Below are 17,911 nucleotides of genomic sequence, written 5' to 3'. Positions count from 1 at the left end.
CCTTTAGTCCAGCGGGTTGACAGGGAAGAACTGAATCTCTAGCAAATGACTGTGTGACGGGCTCTGGATAGAGGCCAAACAGGGGAAGAAGTGTGGGGTCCATGGGATGGATGAGCCTGGTGTGGGGCTTGGAAGAGTTTCTTTGAGGATGGCAGGTCTGTGTGAGACCTGAGGGCTGGCATTATGGGTCTCCTCCAAATGATATGTTGAAGTCCCAAATCTCAGAATTTGGCCTGATGTGGAAATGGTGTCTTTCCAGAGGTAATCAAGGTAAAGTCAAAGTGTTACTCGCTCAGTCGTGTCCGACTTTTTGTGACTCCGTGGACTGTGTTGCCTGCCAGCTCCTCTGTCCATGGGATTCTTCAAGCATGAATACTGGAGTGGGTTGCCATTCCCTTCTCTAGGGGATCTTTCTGACTCAGGGATCAAACCCAGGTCTCCTGCATTGACGGCAGATTTTCTACCATCTGAGCCACCAGGGAAGCCCAATCAAGGTAAAATGAGGCAACTACTGCTGCTGCTGCTGCTATGTCGCTCAGTCGTGCCCGACTCTTCTCGACCCCACGGACTGCAGCCCACCAGGCTCCTCTGTCCATGGGATTTTTCCAGGCAAGAGTACTGGAATGGGGTGCCACTGCCTTCTCCAATGCATGAAAGTGAAGTCACTCAGTCGTGTCCGACTCTTAGCAACCCCATGGACTGTAGCCTACCAGGCTCCTCTGTCCATGGGATTTTCCAGGCAAGAGTACTGGAGTGGGGTGCCATTGCCTTCTCCAATTAAGATCGACCCTAATCTAACGACTGGTGTCCTTATAAAAACGGGAGATGTGGACACAGAGACACATACCCAGATGTATCTACATGCCAAGAAACCCCACAGATTGCTGGTGAATCAACCAGAAGCTGGGAGAGAGGTGTGGTACACACACTTCCTTTCCGCCCACAGAGGGAACCAACCCTACTTCCACCTTGGCTCCAGCCTCCAGCCTCCAGAGCTCCGAGGAAAGACACTTGTGTTGTCGAGCCCCCGGTCTGCAGTGCTTTGTTATGGCAGCCCGAGCAAACTCCAGGTGGGCAGGACGGAGCCGGTGGGGCAGGGGGCACCCAGGCAGAAGGGACAGCACACGTGCTGGGGAGGCCAGGGCGGCCGCTCCCATAGAGGAGCAGAGTGGGGCCAGCAGGGATGGACCCTCTGGCACCCTGAAAAATGAGGGCCTTACCGTATTTTATGGGGTTACAGTGAGAATGGAGTGTGATGTGAGGCTCAGACATCCCACTCACTGATGGGAGTGCCCACACAGTGTCAGCTGACACCTGTCTTGTGACCAAGATTGTCACCTGCTTTCCAGTGGAGGAACAGGCCGTGGAACAGAGACCAGGGATGGAGTGACGGCAGCAGGGGCAGAAGGCTGGGGAGACCCGAATGAGGAGCTGGCACCAGACCAAGCTCCGGAATCCCACCTCGGCCACAAGACGTGGAGGAAGAGCATTCTGGGAACTGGTGACAGCCAGTGCAGAGGCCCTGAGGTCGGCCTGCACTTGGTGGGACTCGAGACCAAGGAGCCGGGAGAGGCCGGGTGGGTGGAGTGGAGCAAGCCTGGGGGAGCGTGGGAGATGAGGGCAGAGGGGTGACGGGCGCGTCGTGCGGGGTCCAGGTGGGAGTCTGGGCAAAGCACACGGTGCGCTAGTGCCTGGTACGATATATGCGCTCAGGAAAGGAGCGCCTTTGTCATTAGTCCTGGGAGCGGGGCAAGCTGCTGGAGGTTTTAGTTAGGGGAGGGGAGGATCAAAATCTAGTTTGCAGAGTGGCCCCTGGCTGTCAGCAAGCAGCGTGAACTGGATTCTCGGCTTGCTCGCTCGCCCGCCTCTCCAGGGACCCTGTTTCTGTCTCCTGACACCTCTCTCCTTATGAGCTCTGTGTCACCACACATCTGAACGGCCCCTCCAGATCATGAGAGAGGATGTTACAGAGAACAGGACGGAGAGGGCAGGCCCCCCACCTGAAGAGGAGCCGTGGCTTTTTGGGTTCTGACCCAAGCTCCACCCCTTCCCAGCTGTGAGCCTCTGGGCCTCAGCAGTAAAGCTGAGCAAATGACAGGTCTGCTTCACGGAGCACCGGGGACAGTGGCTGCAGCCATGAAATTAACAGATGCCAGCTCCTTGGAAGAAAAGCTATGACAAACCTAGACAGCATATTAAATAGCAAAGACATCACTTTGCTGACAAAGGTCCGTCTAGTCAAAAATCACTAGAAATGATTTTTCTAGTAGTCATGTACGGACATGAGAGTTGGACCATAAAGAAGGCTGACAAAGAACGTGATGATGCTTTCCAACTGTTGTGCTGGAGAAGACTCTTGAGGGTCCCGTGGACTGCAAGGAGATCCAACCAGTCAATCCTAAAGGAAATCAACTCTGAATATTCACTGGAAGGACTGATGCTGAAGCCGAAACTCTGATACTCTGGCTGCCAGATGAGAATAGCCAACTCACTGGAAAAGACCCTGATTCTTGGAAAGATTGAGGGCAGGATGAGAAGGAGGTGACAGAGGATGAGACATTTGGATGGCATCACCGACTCAATGGACATGAGTTTGAGCAGACTCCACGAGATGGTGAAGGCTGGCGTGCTGCAGTCCATGGGGTTGCAGAGTCAGAAATGAATGACTGAACAACTCATGGAAGGGTTGTTGAGATGGATTCAGTGAATCAATTCATGGACTAGAGCTCAGCACCAAAACTGGCATGTGGTGAGTACTGGATAAATTTTCAGTACCACTGTACTCTAACTTCAAAAATCGGCACTTCCCTGGTAGTCCAGTGGTTAAGACTCCACACTTTCAATGCAGGGGGCATGGGTTCGATCCCAGGTTGGGGAACTAAGATCCCACGTGCTGCACAGTGCAGATAAATTAAAATAAATAAAACCTCCAAATTCAAAGAACTGGTTTTTAACTGACCACTCCTCTCTTCTTTTTGGTTTCAGAGCAAAATGGCCCAAATCAGCTGCCTCCTGTTCTGCCCTGGCTTCTCTCTGGCATCCTTCAGTCACCTCTGGGAGGCTCAACCCCCTGCTCAGTTTCCTGACTGCTCCCAGTCGTCACCCCTGGGCTCTCAGACCCCACATTCGTCTGGGCTCCTCCTTCACTGGCTCCTCCTCCTTGTATGAACACTGAGGGATCTCAGGCGGAGGCCTACATCCCCCTCCTCTCCAGCCTTTATGTTAACAACAGTCCCATTCTCTCCAGCCTGACCTCTTCCCAGAGCTCCAGACTCCTTGCCCAACCCAACTGCCTCCTCCATGTCTACTGCACATCACAACAGTAATCTGTCTGTGGGCTTCCCTGGTGGTCCGGTGGCTAAGAGTCTGCCTGCCAATGAAGGGGATACTGATTCGATCCCTGGTCTGGGAAGTTTCCACATGCCTCAGGGTTACTGAGCCTGTACTCTATAGAGCCTGCAAGCTGCAACTACTGAAGCCCACGTGCACAGAGCCTGTGCTCCAACAAGGGAGGACACCCAAACGAGAAGCCTGTGCACCGCAACGAGAGTAGCCCCTGCTCACTGCAACTAGAGAAAGCCCTCGTGCAGCAACCAAGACCCAGTGCAGCAGAAAAATAAAAAAGGGTGACCCGTCCAGGCCTGAGCTCCGGAGCTCCCCACTCGGAGGGAACCACGGTTTACAGTTCACTCTACAGTTCCAGCCCTGAGCCTACTCCCCACTCAGTCCCCATCCCAGCTCAAGAAGAGTCTGCCCATCCTCCAGGCTGAAAGACCTGGTATCACCTTCTACCTCGCTCTTTCTCTCACACCACATCCGATCTGCCAGTGGCACCTGCTGGCTCCCGTTTCAGAGAATCTATCCCAAAGCTGCCTCCTTCTTCCTCCTCAGCCTCCATCCCACCCCAGGCCTCTTGTGTGCTGCCCGGACCATCACACCAGCGACCCCTGTCTCCTGGTCCCTTGCAGACCATGCTCCACATGCAGCCACAGGGGCCCTGTGAATACCCAACTTAGGTCTGTCCCCCTCTGTTCCAGACCCTTCTGCGGTTCCCCCTGAATTACAGCAGACACCCAGGCCCTTACCTGGGGCCCACAGAACCCTCCATGGTCTGTGCTCACTGCCTCTCTGACCTCACGTGCTCACATGGTCCCAGCCACACTGGCCTTCCCCCCGCAGACCAAGCCTGCTCCTGCCTCAGGCTCTGTCAGTTGCTGTTCCCTCTGCCTGGAACGTTCTTCATCCAGATGTGTCACAAGGCTCGCCACCATCTGACTCTGCACACTTTTCTTAGTCACCCTATTTGCTGTCCGTTTCCCCAACCAGCATGGCCCCCTGGAGGGCAGGGACCCTGTTGGCCTGTGCGCGGTTGTATTTCCAGTGTGTAGACTGGCATGGTGACTGACATATGAGGGAGCAAGGGGTCACCCTCCCCCCTGCCCCGAGATGCCAAGCTTGGCTCTAGGAGTGCCTTACCAGGTGCCCAGGCACTTACTTCTTTGGGTCAGTGAAGGGGAGTGGCCGTGGAGGGGGCTCGTCTGTCCTCTTCCACCCCGTGGGGTGCTTGCTGCGCACGGGCTGCTTGGAGAAGAAGGACTTGGGGACAGAGGTGGAGAGCTGGAAGGCGCTGGCCTGGGCCAGCTGTGAGGGCCGCGGGGTCTCGGTGCTGGCTGTCTTGTGAACCTGAGCGGGGTAGCCGGCCCTTGAGCTCATATCGCTGTAATGTAAAAATTCGAAAAGTAAAACAACTCCGTCCCACGTTTTGAAAAGTCAATCTGTTTAAGTTTACTCTTGGGAAACAAACAATAAAGAAGTTCATTCACACAGGAGAGATACTGCCGCGAAAATTCTAATACATAGATGTCTACGTGGAGAAAAGGTAATGCTCCCTTCACAGCCCCCATCCCCTCCCAGCGATGTCCTCCTAGCACAGTTGATACCTCTATGGGTATCTAAAAAAGTCACCCTCTGTGGGCGGATGATTGCCCACCCCCCTGGAGATTCCTTGTATCCTGAGCACAGCCTACACAGCTGAAAGTGGGGGGCCTGCCGACCCATCTCTGGAGGTAACCACGGTTTACAGTTCACTGTATTTCTTTCTTAACCCTTTCCTATGGTTAAAACACACATGTTTGGAATTCCCTGGTGGTCCATGGTTAGGACTCACTTTCACTGCTGGGGGCCTGGGTTCGATCCCTGGCCAGGGAACTAAAATCCCACAAGCAGCACAGCACGGCTTAAAAAAAAAAAAAGAAGAAAGAAAAAGAAAAACAGACAAAAAGAAAAATGTGTATACAACTGGAAAACAGGAGCCTTTTTTTTGGAAGTGTGCGAGAATTATGTTTTCATATAACTGAGACTGTGCTAATAAATTGTTCTGTAACTTATTTTGTTAAACGTATGCCTTGCCACATAGTATCTTCACTCAAAGATTTTTTGAGCACTAATACACATCAGACACCACTCCAGTTGATCTAATCTAAAACCACAGCTCGATATTCCAAATGCTGGATTCCTGTGGAGTTAATGCTACAATGAACCTCATGTGGTTAATTAGGACCCAACTCTTGGGGACCCAACTGCTGACCCCACTGAAGCAAATCAGCTTTTAAAACTTTAAAATTCTAATTCCACTTCAAGTAAGAGGTCTTTAATGGGAAAATTAATGTCCTTGGAGTGCAAGTTAATAAAAGCTTACTGAAGGTCAATTCAGCAAAATTAAAGGGTGGGACTTCTGACTACGGATGAATGAGAAGACTGGCAAATTCTCTCCCCACCAAGCACAAAATCAACAAAAACAACCATTTCAGCACTCTGGAAATTGACCGAGGACATGCAACAATCCAAGTATTGCTTATTTTCTTGAAAAACTGAACTTCAGGCTAAGAACAGAGGGAATCTGATGTTTTAGCCTGGGGCTCCTCCCATCCCCCTGCCCAGCTCAATGAACAAGCAAGTTCTGCCACTGTAGAACTTCACTGAGAGTCCCAGAAGGAGAAGAGAAAAAGGGGCAGAAGAAAGGTTTGGAGGAATAATGGCTAAAAGCTTCTCAAACTGGATAAAAAAACATTCATCTACACATCTGAAAAACTCAACAAATCTCCACCAGGATAAACACAAAGACTTCATCCAGAAAAATGAGTGAAAGTCAAGCACTAAGATAAAACCTCTGAAAGCACCAAGAGAAAAAGATTCATCATATACAGAGGAAATCAATACAATCAACTGCTGACCTATCATTTGAATCAATGGCTGTGTGTTATTTGCTCAGTCGTGCCCCACTCTTTGCGACCCCATGGACTGCAGCCCACCAGGCTTCTGTGTTCATGAGATTTTCCAGGCAAGGATACTCGAGTGGGTTACCGAGAATGGGGTGGTATTTTCAAGGTGCTGAGAGAAAAAACCATCAACCAAGACTTCTATGTCCAGCAAAACTATCCTTCATAGATGAAGGCAAAATAAAGATGTCCCCAGATAAACAGACTCAGAGAATTCATTGCTAGCACATCTGCCTAATAAGTAAAAGTTCCTTGGGCTGAAAGGAAATGACTGAAGGTGATGACCTGAATTCACATAGAGAAGTGAAGGGTCCAAGATGGTAAGAATGGGTTAAAATAAAAGACTTCATAGAGTATTTTGGAGAAGGAAATGGCAACTCACTCCAGTACTCTTGCATGGAAAATCCCATGGACAGAGGAGCCCGGTGGGCTATAGACATGGGGTCACAAAGAGCTGGACACAACTGAGCAGGAGTGTAGAATATTTAGGTTTTCTTATTTCTTCTCTAACTTCTAAAGTTACATGTAAGACTGTACAAGGCAATCATAACACTATATTGTTTGGTTTATAACATATATGCATGTAGAATGTATGGCAGTAATAGCATGAAGGAGAGGGAAAGGAATGGGGCTTTACTGGAGGAAAGTTTCTATATTTTGTTGGTATTCAGTCAGCACTAATCTGAAATACATTGATAAGATGCATACTATAATTAAAGTTAAGAGGAATCCAAATGGTGTACTAAAACTAATTTAACACAAAAGGCAAAAGTAAAGGAAGGACAAAGGAGAAAGACAGTAAACAGAGAAAACAAAGTGCAAAATGGCAAATGCAAATCTAATTATCATCAGGAACGTCATTAAATGTGAATACTGAAACATCCCAATCCTAAGGCGGACTGTCAGAACGGATTTTCAAATGCAAGCTCTGACTGACTTATAAAGATTTTCTATAATTTAGCAACATCTGTCAACAGGTCCAAGGTTGTGCACTGGTGAGGGGTTGTCCAGGGAGTCACGGAGCATGTAACATCAGGATCGGACTTTATCTGGGGAGGTCACAAGGGCTTCCCCAAGGAGGAGACACTGTCTGAGCTGAACTGAAAGATGTGAGTAGTGTCAGTCTAGCGTCTGATCTCCCAGAAATCCACGCCACAGAAAAGCCTGCACAAGGACACACAGGCACATACAAGGAAGGTCACTGCAATGCTGTGTGTAAATAAGAAAAAGCTGGACATGGCCTGAATTCTTAGATCAGTCCAAGCATATCCATATGATCAAAAACTATGCAGCTAGTGTGAAGAATGAGGTCAACTTCTGTCTATGGATGAAGACAGATGCCTGAGCTACAGGAAGTGGAAACAAGGCATCATGCAAAGCGTGCTTTTTCTTTTTTTAAATGTACATATGTTGTCAAATGTTTACTGGGCTTTTTTTTGGGGGGGTGTCTTTTTTTTTATGAAAAGGAAGTGTGTAGTTTTTTCCCCAACTGTGGGCCATGAAATCAATTTACTAGATCTTGACTGTTATTTGGGGTAGGGGGTGGGGAGAAACAGACTGGAATAAAAAACCTCAGTGTACCTCATTTGAGATAAGGGTAAGTGGTTTTGTGAAACTTTACTGAGGATGTCCACTCTGGGGTGTAATGTAAAATGCTTTTCCTGTTTTGGGTAACTGTCAAAATATGTGTGATAGACCTGGGCTGGTGCAGATTTGGAGAAATGTCTCTGGAGGAGTGCACACTGATTATCTCTGGAGGCAGTAATGACAGGGGAGATGAAACCACATACACAGCACAGGGCAGAAATGAAAATGCTGTCTAACAGCTCAGTCTCCTTCTTTGAGGCAACCTTGACTTTTCTCCTTTCTTCTTCTTCAACAGAGAGCCCAGTGTGTGTAGCCTCCCAATTTTCCTTTTTAACATAAATGGCAGCCTATCATGAGCTTGCTCTGCACCTGGCTTTGACCTTAACATGATGCCCTGGAGTTCTCTCCATGTCAGTCCACACAAAACCCTCTCCCTTCAATGGCTGCAGGTGGTCCACTCTATGAATATATCCTAACTGGTTTTACCCTAACTTTTATATTTCTACAGTACATATTTCTCTATCCTGTCATCAGGCATGTTCAGCTTTTATGAGCTGGAAAAAACAAATGAGATGATAAAGAAACAAAAGGAAGACTGGGTCCAGTGGTTAAGAATCTGCCCCCCAGTGCAGGGGACGCAGGTTTGATCCCCGGTTGGGGATCAAACCCCGGTTGGGGTTAGTTGCCACAGGGCAACTAAGCCCATGCTCTGCAATGAGAAGCCCACATGCTGCAACTAGAGAGCCCCTGCCCCATTCCACAACTAGAGAAAGCCTGTGTGCTGCAACAAAGACCCAGCATGGCCAAAATAAATAATCATCATCAAGGGAAGAGAAAAAGAACACCCCTTTCTCTGTGTCTGCCAGCTGGCTCCATCCATTGCCCCATTTGGGATGGGCTTACTCCCTCAGCCTGTGGCAGGCACTGGGTGTCATCCTACTCCCCGTCACCTTGTAAATGAAGGCTGGTTTTACTCATCCTTGAGGAAGGTGACCTGGCACCCAGCCCAGGGCACAATCCCAAATGCTGGATGCCACCTGTCTGGGACGGGTCAGGGGTAGGTCTGTGATCTATTTGTGGACAGTGAAGCATCAGGTGCGTGTGTGGACTGTCTGCTAGGTGACTTCTGGGGAAGGTTTCTTCACTGAGAAACTAACAAACAAAGACCACTTGTAGTAAACGTCCCCTCTTCTTCCACTTGACACAGTGACTATCTGGATAGTCACTTTGAGACTGTGAGGGGAGCCAGTCTGCAGGCCGATGGAAACAGAACAAAGAAAGGGAAAAAACCTGAGTCCTTGAGTCAGTAAATTCCCCAATCATGGGGCCCTCCCTAGCGTGGGACTTCATGTTCTCAGAGGTAACAGACTTCCTCCAATTGAGCTGGGACTTGTTGCTTAGAGCCAAAAGGCATTCCCACGACTGTCCCTGCTTTCAACCTCTACCAGCCTCAGGCATGAACGGGCGCCCCCCACACACAGCAGGGCCACAAAGAACTATCCTGAATATGCTGTGCATCTCGACCCGGCCCGCTCAGACGGGCGCCCCTTCTCACTCCCCCTTGGACCATGAGCTGCGCCAGGTGCCAAGTACAGGGTAGAGTTCTTACGCCACCAATCAACAGAGTGAATACACCTTTTCTCTGAAGCACCTGCAAGGCCAGGTGCCCTCCCCGAGCCTCAGCTTGAAAAACGAGGCAGCAGCACTGCCTGAGAACCATGCTGAGAACATGGACCATGCTGCTTACTTGATCTGGGGTCCAAGCCCAGCACCGACTGACATGCTGTGATCTTTGCTGGAGCCCCTTCCTCTCGACAAGCCTCAGTTTCCTCCTCTGAGAATCGAGGCAACGACACACTTGCCTCACGAGATCATATCTGCACAAAGTGCTCAGGGTAGGCCTGGGCACTGGAATGTGCTCTTGGAGCTGCAGATACACAGGGATGTGGTGTGTCCAGGGGCTAAATGCCCAGGCTTCGGGCTCAGCCAGGGCTGCGGAGGGGACATTCTGCTCTGTACTCTCACCCCACCTTTCCCCAGAGAGGCTGGGCAGTTACCTGTGCTGTATCTCAGGGGGAGCAGTTAAGCTTTTGTTGGAGTGAAAGCAGAAAAACTGTAGGCTGAATAAAGAAAGCGCACAGCTGCCTGGGAGTGTGCCATGATCTGGTCTGTTCATCCCTGGGGAGGCTGATGGGTGGCCCCGGGCGGGCAACAGGCACAAAGGGAGCTGTGCCCCTGCCTTATTATTAGTTTTTTGGCTTCACTGGGTCTTTGCTGCCATAGGTTTTCTCTAACTTCGGTGAGTGGGGGCTACTCTCTAGTTGCGGTGGCTTCTCTTGTACAGCACGGGCTCTAGAGTGCTCGGGTTTCCGTGCTTGAGGCTCACAGGCTCTAGCGTTGGGGGCTCAGTAGCTGCGGAGCACGAGCTTAGTTGCCTCACAGCACGTGGAATCCTTTGAGACCAGGGACAGAACCCTTGTCCCCTGCATTGGCAGGTGGATTCTTAACCACCAGATCACCGGGGGAGTCCTGCCTTTGCCTTTGGGAGGAAGAGCACTGGCGGAGCAGGTGGCAGGAAGGGCAGCGGCCGGCACTGAGCCCATGCACACAGCCAGGCCCTGCTCCAAGCATCTCAGAGGCATCACTTCATTCGGTTGCCCAGCAATCCCATGAGGCAGGAAGTACCACTCTCCCTATGTTCCAAGTGGGGAAACTGAGGCCCAGAGAGATTTTTTTTTAAATAATGCCCCAAATTTCACAACTGGTTGAGGACAGAACCAGGATACAAAGCCAGGCAGTCTGGCTCAAGAGGCGTTCTGTTTAACCACCAACCTGTACTTTCGATGACAATGGTAGTCATGAAAAACACATAACACGTGAAAACCGAACCTAGCAGCCGCAGGTGTATTTGGACCAGCTCCGTCTCAGGCCCTGTGCTGGCTGCTTCAAACCCATGGTGTGGGTGTATCCTTGCAGCTTGGACCACAGAGTCTACCTTCACCTCCATTTTACAGATGAGGAAACTGAGCCTCAGAGAAACTAAGGAGCCTGGTGGAGACCACGCAGCTGGTTAGTGGTGGAGTTGTGACCTGGATACAGGCAGTCAGAGGCCAGAGCCTGGGAAATGCTGCTCATCAGATACCCCCAGGGGGGCCTCTGTGGGGCCTTTTCTGCTTGGTGTCTGGCAGGGGCTTGAGAGCCGAATCAGTCCCTGCACATGGCTGGAATGATCAGGCTCAGTGTAGGAGCCACACGTGGCAACATTCTGCCCTTCAGCCTGGGAGCAAGAACATCAGGTCTTCAGGAAGTGGAAGGAGTGACAATATGGGGCAAAAACTCCATGTCACAAAATCAATGGGGACTCCAACCGCCACCAGCCACCTCCTTCACCCCACCTCCAACCACAGTGCCTAGGTATCCCCACAGTGGCCTCCTCCTGCCCTCACCCCCAAACCCAGCCGGAGGGTGAGAGCCATCACCACTCTCCTCAGCTCATGGTCAGAGTCCTCCCTGGTCCACAGGGCCCCACACCATCTGGGCTGACCCCTCTCTGCCCTCAGCCAACTCCCACTCCCCCTCTCACTCATTCTGCTCTGGTCACATGGATACTGTTCCTCAAACACAACAGACACACTTCCACCTCAGGGCCTTTGCACTCCCCTTGCCCTGCCCCATGATCTCTGCTTGGTATCCTCCTTCCCTGGAGTTTCTGGAGATGGCCTGAGTTCCTCTTCCCAAGCTGACAGTGACTCTCTGAGTAGGTGTCTCCCCTTAACCCTGGCTTCCCAGCCTACATGGGCGGGGTGGGGCCCAGTGGACCCTGAGGGCCTCATGTTACCTTTCAGGGCTGTGCCCCCAGGAGGGGATCCTGGAGACAAGGGCCCTGCCTGCGGAAGCAGGGCCGCGGGCTTCCTGCCTGCCTGCCCGCCCAGGAATGCCTGGCCGTGTCAGCTCCACGTGGAACCGAGAGCCGCTCATCGCCTCTAAACAGCGCCGACAAATTGCTCTGGAAACCCAGGGGGCTCTGGAGCGTGTGCTGCCTTGAGAGAGGGCGGGGGGCCAGGTGGCTGCCCGCCTGGGATCGCTCAGCCCACTGGCGTGCCCGCAGCAGGCACTGGCGCCTGGCCCCGTGCCTGGAAGCCGGGCTCCCATGACGAATGTCTGAGGGGAGAGTCTGTGAAGTCATTGGAATCATCCACGGGCACAAGCTGCTACAGGCTGCAGCGGTTTCCACGGGAGGGCTGGAGCGTGCGGAGGGAGTGGGTGGGGGGTTTGGGCATGGCGGGGCCCTTCCCTTCCCTGGCAGTCAGTCAGTCCGTCCTTGAGTTGTGCTGGCAAACTCAATCCCTACTACCCCTGAGACAGCCCACGTTCCCCCGAGGAGCCCACCGTGATCTTAAAACACAAGTCAGATTATGTTCTGTGGCTCCCATGTCTCTCAGAACCAAAATCCAGCATCTGACCATGGTTGGTAAGCCTGCCTGAGCTGGGTCCGTGCCCGCCGTGCAAATAAGACCTCCTGCCATTCTCCCATTCAGCCTGTCTGGCCAGCAGAGCATCTCTAGAACACCGCAAATGAGTTTACCTTCAGGGACTCGGCATCTGCTATTTCCCCTGCCTGGATCACTTCCATGCTTCCTGCAAAATATCACCTCCTCCAAGAGGCCTTCCAGGACCTCTGCCTAGCTGGGTTTTCTTCCCAGACCATATCCCACCTGGCATATTAACATGGCTGCTCAGCTGTCTGTCTGCCTTGCTTTCTCTCCAGGAGAGTGTCAGTTCCACAAAAGAGGGACTCGACTTTGTCCACTGTGTTTGGAACGGTACCTGGCACACAGTAGGTGCTTTAGGGTCAGTAAACGTAAGAACAGGGATTTCCCATGCGGTTCAGTGGTTAAGAATCTGCCTGACAATGCAGGAAACAGGTTCTATCTCTGGGTCAGGAAGATCCCCTGGAGAAGGAAATGGCAACCCACTCCAATATTCTTGCCTGGAGAATCCCATGGACAGAGAAGCCTGGTGGGCTACAGTCCATAGAGTCAGACATGACTCAGAGGCTAAACAACAATAAACATAAGAATAACATTCCTGGGGACTTCCCTGGTGGGCCAGTGGTTAAGAATCTGCTTTCCACTGCAGGGGACATGGGTTTGATCCCTGGCTGGGGAACTAACATCCCACATGCCATGGGGCAACCAAGCCCACGTGCCACAACTACTGAGTCCACGTGCTCTAGAGCCCGTGTGCCACAACTGGAGAGTCCACACACCACAGCTAGAGAAACCCCGCGAGCTATAACAAAGAGCCTGCATGCCGCAGTGAAGACCCAGCACAACCAGAAAAGGGTAACATTCCTCTTGGGACTGCTTGGCCCCAGTCTCCTCTACTCTCTCACGAATCTCAAGACCCCCATCTGCAGTAGCCTCCTGACATGAGCAGTCGCCAGCACCGTCCTGGACCTTTGTCTCCTCCCTCCTTACGTCCTGACAGAACCACTGCTGACACACCCACAGCTGCTCTGCCCGTTGGCCCAGGCCTCCTTCCTCCCTTCTCACCGATGTCTCAGCCTCAGACCCATCCCTGACGCTTCTCCAATCCTGCCTCCAGCACCATCTTTCAAAACATCTATCTGCCTGTATCATCCTTTCTGCTGAAACACTTCCTTGCTGCCCACAGCTCTTAGGACTAAGTCCAAACTCTATGCTGTAGCTGACAGGGCCTTGCATGGTCTGGTCCCTGCCAAGCTCCTCAGGTTCCCATCAGGGGCCCTCCCAATTTCCATCTTTGAGCCAAGGGGTCTGTGACCGGCCGGCACCCACCCTCCTCCCCACCCCAGGGCCTTTGCACTTGCTATTTCTGCATAGGGACACTTTCTCCATACACCATCTTTCCATTTTCTCTTAAAAAAATTTGTAAAATAGCCCACATATAGCAAAGTGTACAAAACATATATGTACAATTTAACCAACAGTTACAAAGCAAACGCCCACATAACTGCATCAAGATGAAATCATCAGTTCCCCAGAAGCCACTTTACCTGCTCCTTCCTCCTTAACCCTCTGGTCCTTGGTAGAAATGACTCCTCCTCAGGGAAATTATCCCTTCCCGCCACCCCACCCATCCCGTTAGATCAGACACCCCTCCAGCCATGCATCACATCCCCTAAGATCCCAGGAAGTTTGCCCTGCAGGCACTCCCCTAGCATAATTCATTCACTGCTTTTGTAATTATTTGCCTGCTGTCTCCCCCAGCACCCTGTTCCAGGAGAGCTAGGGAACCTGTTTGAGGCAGAGAGCAGTGCATACACTTGGTGCCTGCTACATGAATGAGCAAGAAGTGCTGGGCTACAAAGGCCCCAGAAGGAGACACAAGGGCAGCCACGGAGTGCTCGTGCCTGCCTGCGGGGAGCCAACTGGGCAGTAGGGTGTCATTCTGGCCCTGCCCCAGGGAATGGACCTATGACAGCAGAAGCACAGAGCTGCCCCGAGCGAGGGGCAGTGTGAGGCCAGCGGCAGTCAGAGGCACATGTGGGCCCCTTGAGCACAGGTGCTCAGCGACCCTCTGGGAAGACGGTGGGAGGGACAGCGGGGTGAGTGGGACCGCACACCCTCTCTGTCTGGAACACTCTGCCCTCCTTATTCCCAGGAGCTCAGCCTCTTTTCTCCAGGGAAGCTCCCCCCACACTGAGTCGGGCCCCTCCTCTGGGCTGTCACACCCCGGCGGCTTCCCTCACCCTGGCCTGGCCACTATGGGCTGTCACTGGAGGTGGATCTGCCACCCACATTGACTGTGAACACTAAGGGCTCTGTCCCTAAATAGATGCTGATGCTCAGGTTGTCAGGACAGTCAGGCTTTGAGTCTGTGACAGCCTCAGGGCTTTAGGGACAGTCAGGACCTCAGTTGGACTTCCCAGGTGTCTCAGTGGTAAAGAATCTGCCTGCCAATGCAGGAGACGTGGGTTCAATCCCTGGGTCGGGAAGATTCCCCTGAAGAAGCGAATGGCCAGCTACTCCAGTATTCCTGCCTGGAGAATCCCATGGATAGAGGAGCCTGGTGAACTATAGTCCATGGGGTTGCAGAGTTGGATACGACTTAGCAATTGAGCACGCACTCAGGGTCTTAGGGATAGACTCAGGGCCTTGGTTAGGGACAGCTTCAGGCTATTAGTGAGAGGGTCAAGCTTTAGTTAGGGACAGTTTGGGACATTAGTTAGAAATAGCTCAGGTCCTTAGTTAGGGACAGTGTCAGGACCTTAATGATAGCATCAGGGTCTCAGCTAGGGACATTGACATGGCCTTAGTTAGGGACAGTGACTAGGCCCCCATTGTACAGATGAGGAAACTGAGGCCCAGAGAGGTTCAGTCATTTGTCCAAGGCCACACAGCCAAGACAAGGCAGAGGTAGGGCTCAAACCCTAGTGGGCTGACTCTGGAGTCCACACTCTCATCGACTGTAAATATGTTTATTTCTTTAAATCAATTAATTTTCCTTAACTTGTCCAAGACAGTATCTGTAAAATCAGGGGATGGGTTGATAACACTTTTCCTAATATCCATTTAAAATAAAACATTTTCCTCCTCGCACCACCCAAATTACCTTGAGCATCCCATTTTGGAAAAAGCTGCTCCATACTAAAGCCTGGTTGCCTAGGAGAAAACTTCAGGAAGCAGCTTTAATGAGTAGATAAGAATGATTTGCAATTAGCATCAATTGTCTGCATGCAAATTAAAGCTCCCAACCACAGGGCCCTCTTTTGAAGCAGTGCCTCTCCCATTTTACTCCCTTCATTTCTGGGTTCAGCAAATCCTTCTCTCAGACACAGGGTAATTTTATACCCACTCCTCCTGCCTCAGCCACGGTCTACTCCGCAGCACCGCTGCTTTTATAGCACACATTCCAAAACCCTTCAGCTACTCAGCTTTACTACTACAGGCCTGTGCCCAGTAGGGGAGACCTGGGCACCCCATGGCAGCGAGTCCCTCTTGGTGGGTGCCCTTAGACGTGTTTCAATGATGACCTGATTCTAGTCTGTCTCCCTCAGTGGATGGTGGGTAAGGGGAGGGCAAGGCGTCTCATCTGAATTTGCGTGTTCCTTCTCCTCAGCTCTCAGCCTAGAACCTGGGACAAAACAAGTCCCTGAGAGATATTTGTGAATGAAAAGAATGGGTAGATAAATGAATGAAGGAGCTATTCAAAAGAGCCCGTGAGCTCAAATGGTTCAGATCTATCTATCTAAGGACTTCCCTGGTAGTCCAGCGATTAAGATTCTGCCTTGCAATGCAGGAGACGTGGGTTCGACCCCTGGTCTGGGAACTAAGCTCCCACATGTCGAGGAGCAACTAAGCCCGTGTGCCACTCTACTACTGAGCGCGTCTGCCTCAACTGCAGAGCTCAAGCACTCTGGAGCCAGAGGACCTCAACGAAACATACTGTGTGCTGTGACTAAGACCTGACACAGCCAGTAAATAAATAAATTAAAAAAAAAAGAGACCTGTCTAGTGAGGCAGACTGTGACAGAGACTTAAGTCTCCGGGAGACCCTGCCTCTCCACACTCACCTTTCTCCTGGCTCCCGACTCCAGGAGGGCTGAGGCCAGGGTGAGGGACAGCACTAACACGCGAGCACTCCCAAACACGGAGGTTTCCAAATCGGTCAGTGTCAGTAGACCCTGGGTCTTAGAATCTAGTTATACTTGAATCACTAAGCTCCAGGACCCTCAGACTACTGTATATTTTTCTTTCCAGCCAACGCCACTCTCTCAAATACTGGCTTTCGAGCGACAAGCAGCAGAACCCGAGTTTGGTAAGACCACTGAGAGGTCATTCGATCCCTCAAGGAGGTAGCGAGCAGCACGCAAACATTCTGAATGGACTAGACTGGACTAAAGGACTTTGCACCATCACACTAAGAACTTTGAGGGAGATTTTTGCTCTACCTTTTTAAAAAGTATTTTTTTTTTGACCATGTCTTGTGGCCCATGGGATCTAGTTCCCTGACCAGGGATCCAACCCTTGCATTTGAAGCAGTCTTAACCACTGAACCACCAGCGAAGTACTGCTTCACCTTTAAAAAAAAAAACCCAGACATCTCTACACAGACCAAGACCCGGGTCCAGTGGGCGCTGTGGTCAAGGAGGCCCGAGGCAACTGCCAGGTGCGTGTGTTCTGTGCGGAGAGAGGCTCAGGTCTGGGCCCGGGGCAAGGTGTCAGGAAGCCAAGGGAGATGAAGATCCCTAATGTGGTCCTGGCCCCTGCTCGGGTGTGGTCGGGGAAGGGAAGGGAAGGGAAGGGAGGCGTCCACACTGTGGACCTGGGAAGGTGGACCCACACACTCAGGGGTCCACACTGGGGGCTGCAGCCCTGTACTCACTGCCCGGGGCCGCAGACGTCAGAGGGCCCCTGGATCAGGCCGACTCCTATGACGCAGAATGGCTGTTACGGGAGGCACTTCATGGCTTCCATCAGATTCTCAGAGTGTATGCGGTGCACGGGCTTCCCAGGTGGCGACAGCGGTATAGCACCCGCCTGCCAACGCAGGAGACTTAACAGACATGGGTTGGATCCCTGGGTCAGGAAGATCCCCTGGAGGAGGGCATGGCAACCCACTCCAGTATTCTTGCCTGGAGAATCTCATGGACAGAGGAGCCTGGCGGGCTACAGTACGTGGGGTCACAGAGAGTCAGACACCACTGAAGCTACTGAGCACACACACACCCACGTGGTGTAGACTCCAGGTTGTTGGTTAGTCAATGCCTGCTTGTTCTCACGTACTCCCGTCTGCCTCTCTACCAGAGGTTCTCAAAGCACGGTCTGGGGACCAACAGCATCAGCACCGACACAGAACCCTGTACAAATGCACATTCTCAGGCCCTGCCCAGTAGGTCAGGGGAATGTGTGTTGAACAGCCTTCCAGTGGTCTGGGGTCCACACTGCCCTTTACTATGGAGGCTGGAAGGCTAAGCCAAGATTCCCCAGACTTCCTTGCAGCTAACATGGCCAGGTGACACTGCCTGGCCATGGTTCTGGGAACGCTTTTGCTTCTTCCAC

General features: G+C 51.8%; 1 protein-coding gene across 1 annotated transcript in view; it reads right to left on the bottom strand.

The window, feature by feature from the left end:
• The window catches only part of SIPA1L3 (signal induced proliferation associated 1 like 3), a 254,992-nt gene that overhangs the window by 25,050 nt on the left and 212,031 nt on the right, over nt 1-17,911 (bottom strand). The window contains exon 19 of the mRNA XM_055553137.1: nt 4,496-4,717. Coding sequence (XP_055409112.1) covers nt 4,496-4,717 — 222 coding nt within the window. The remainder of the gene's footprint in view (nt 1-4,495; nt 4,718-17,911) is intronic.

Source organism: Bubalus kerabau, chromosome 17 (assembly GCF_029407905.1).
Source record: "Bubalus kerabau isolate K-KA32 ecotype Philippines breed swamp buffalo chromosome 17, PCC_UOA_SB_1v2, whole genome shotgun sequence".
In the NCBI taxonomy this organism is placed as follows: domain Eukaryota; kingdom Metazoa; phylum Chordata; class Mammalia; order Artiodactyla; family Bovidae; genus Bubalus; species Bubalus kerabau.
Note: the sequence above shows the minus strand (reverse complement) of the source record. Positions and strands in the feature narration are given on the sequence as shown.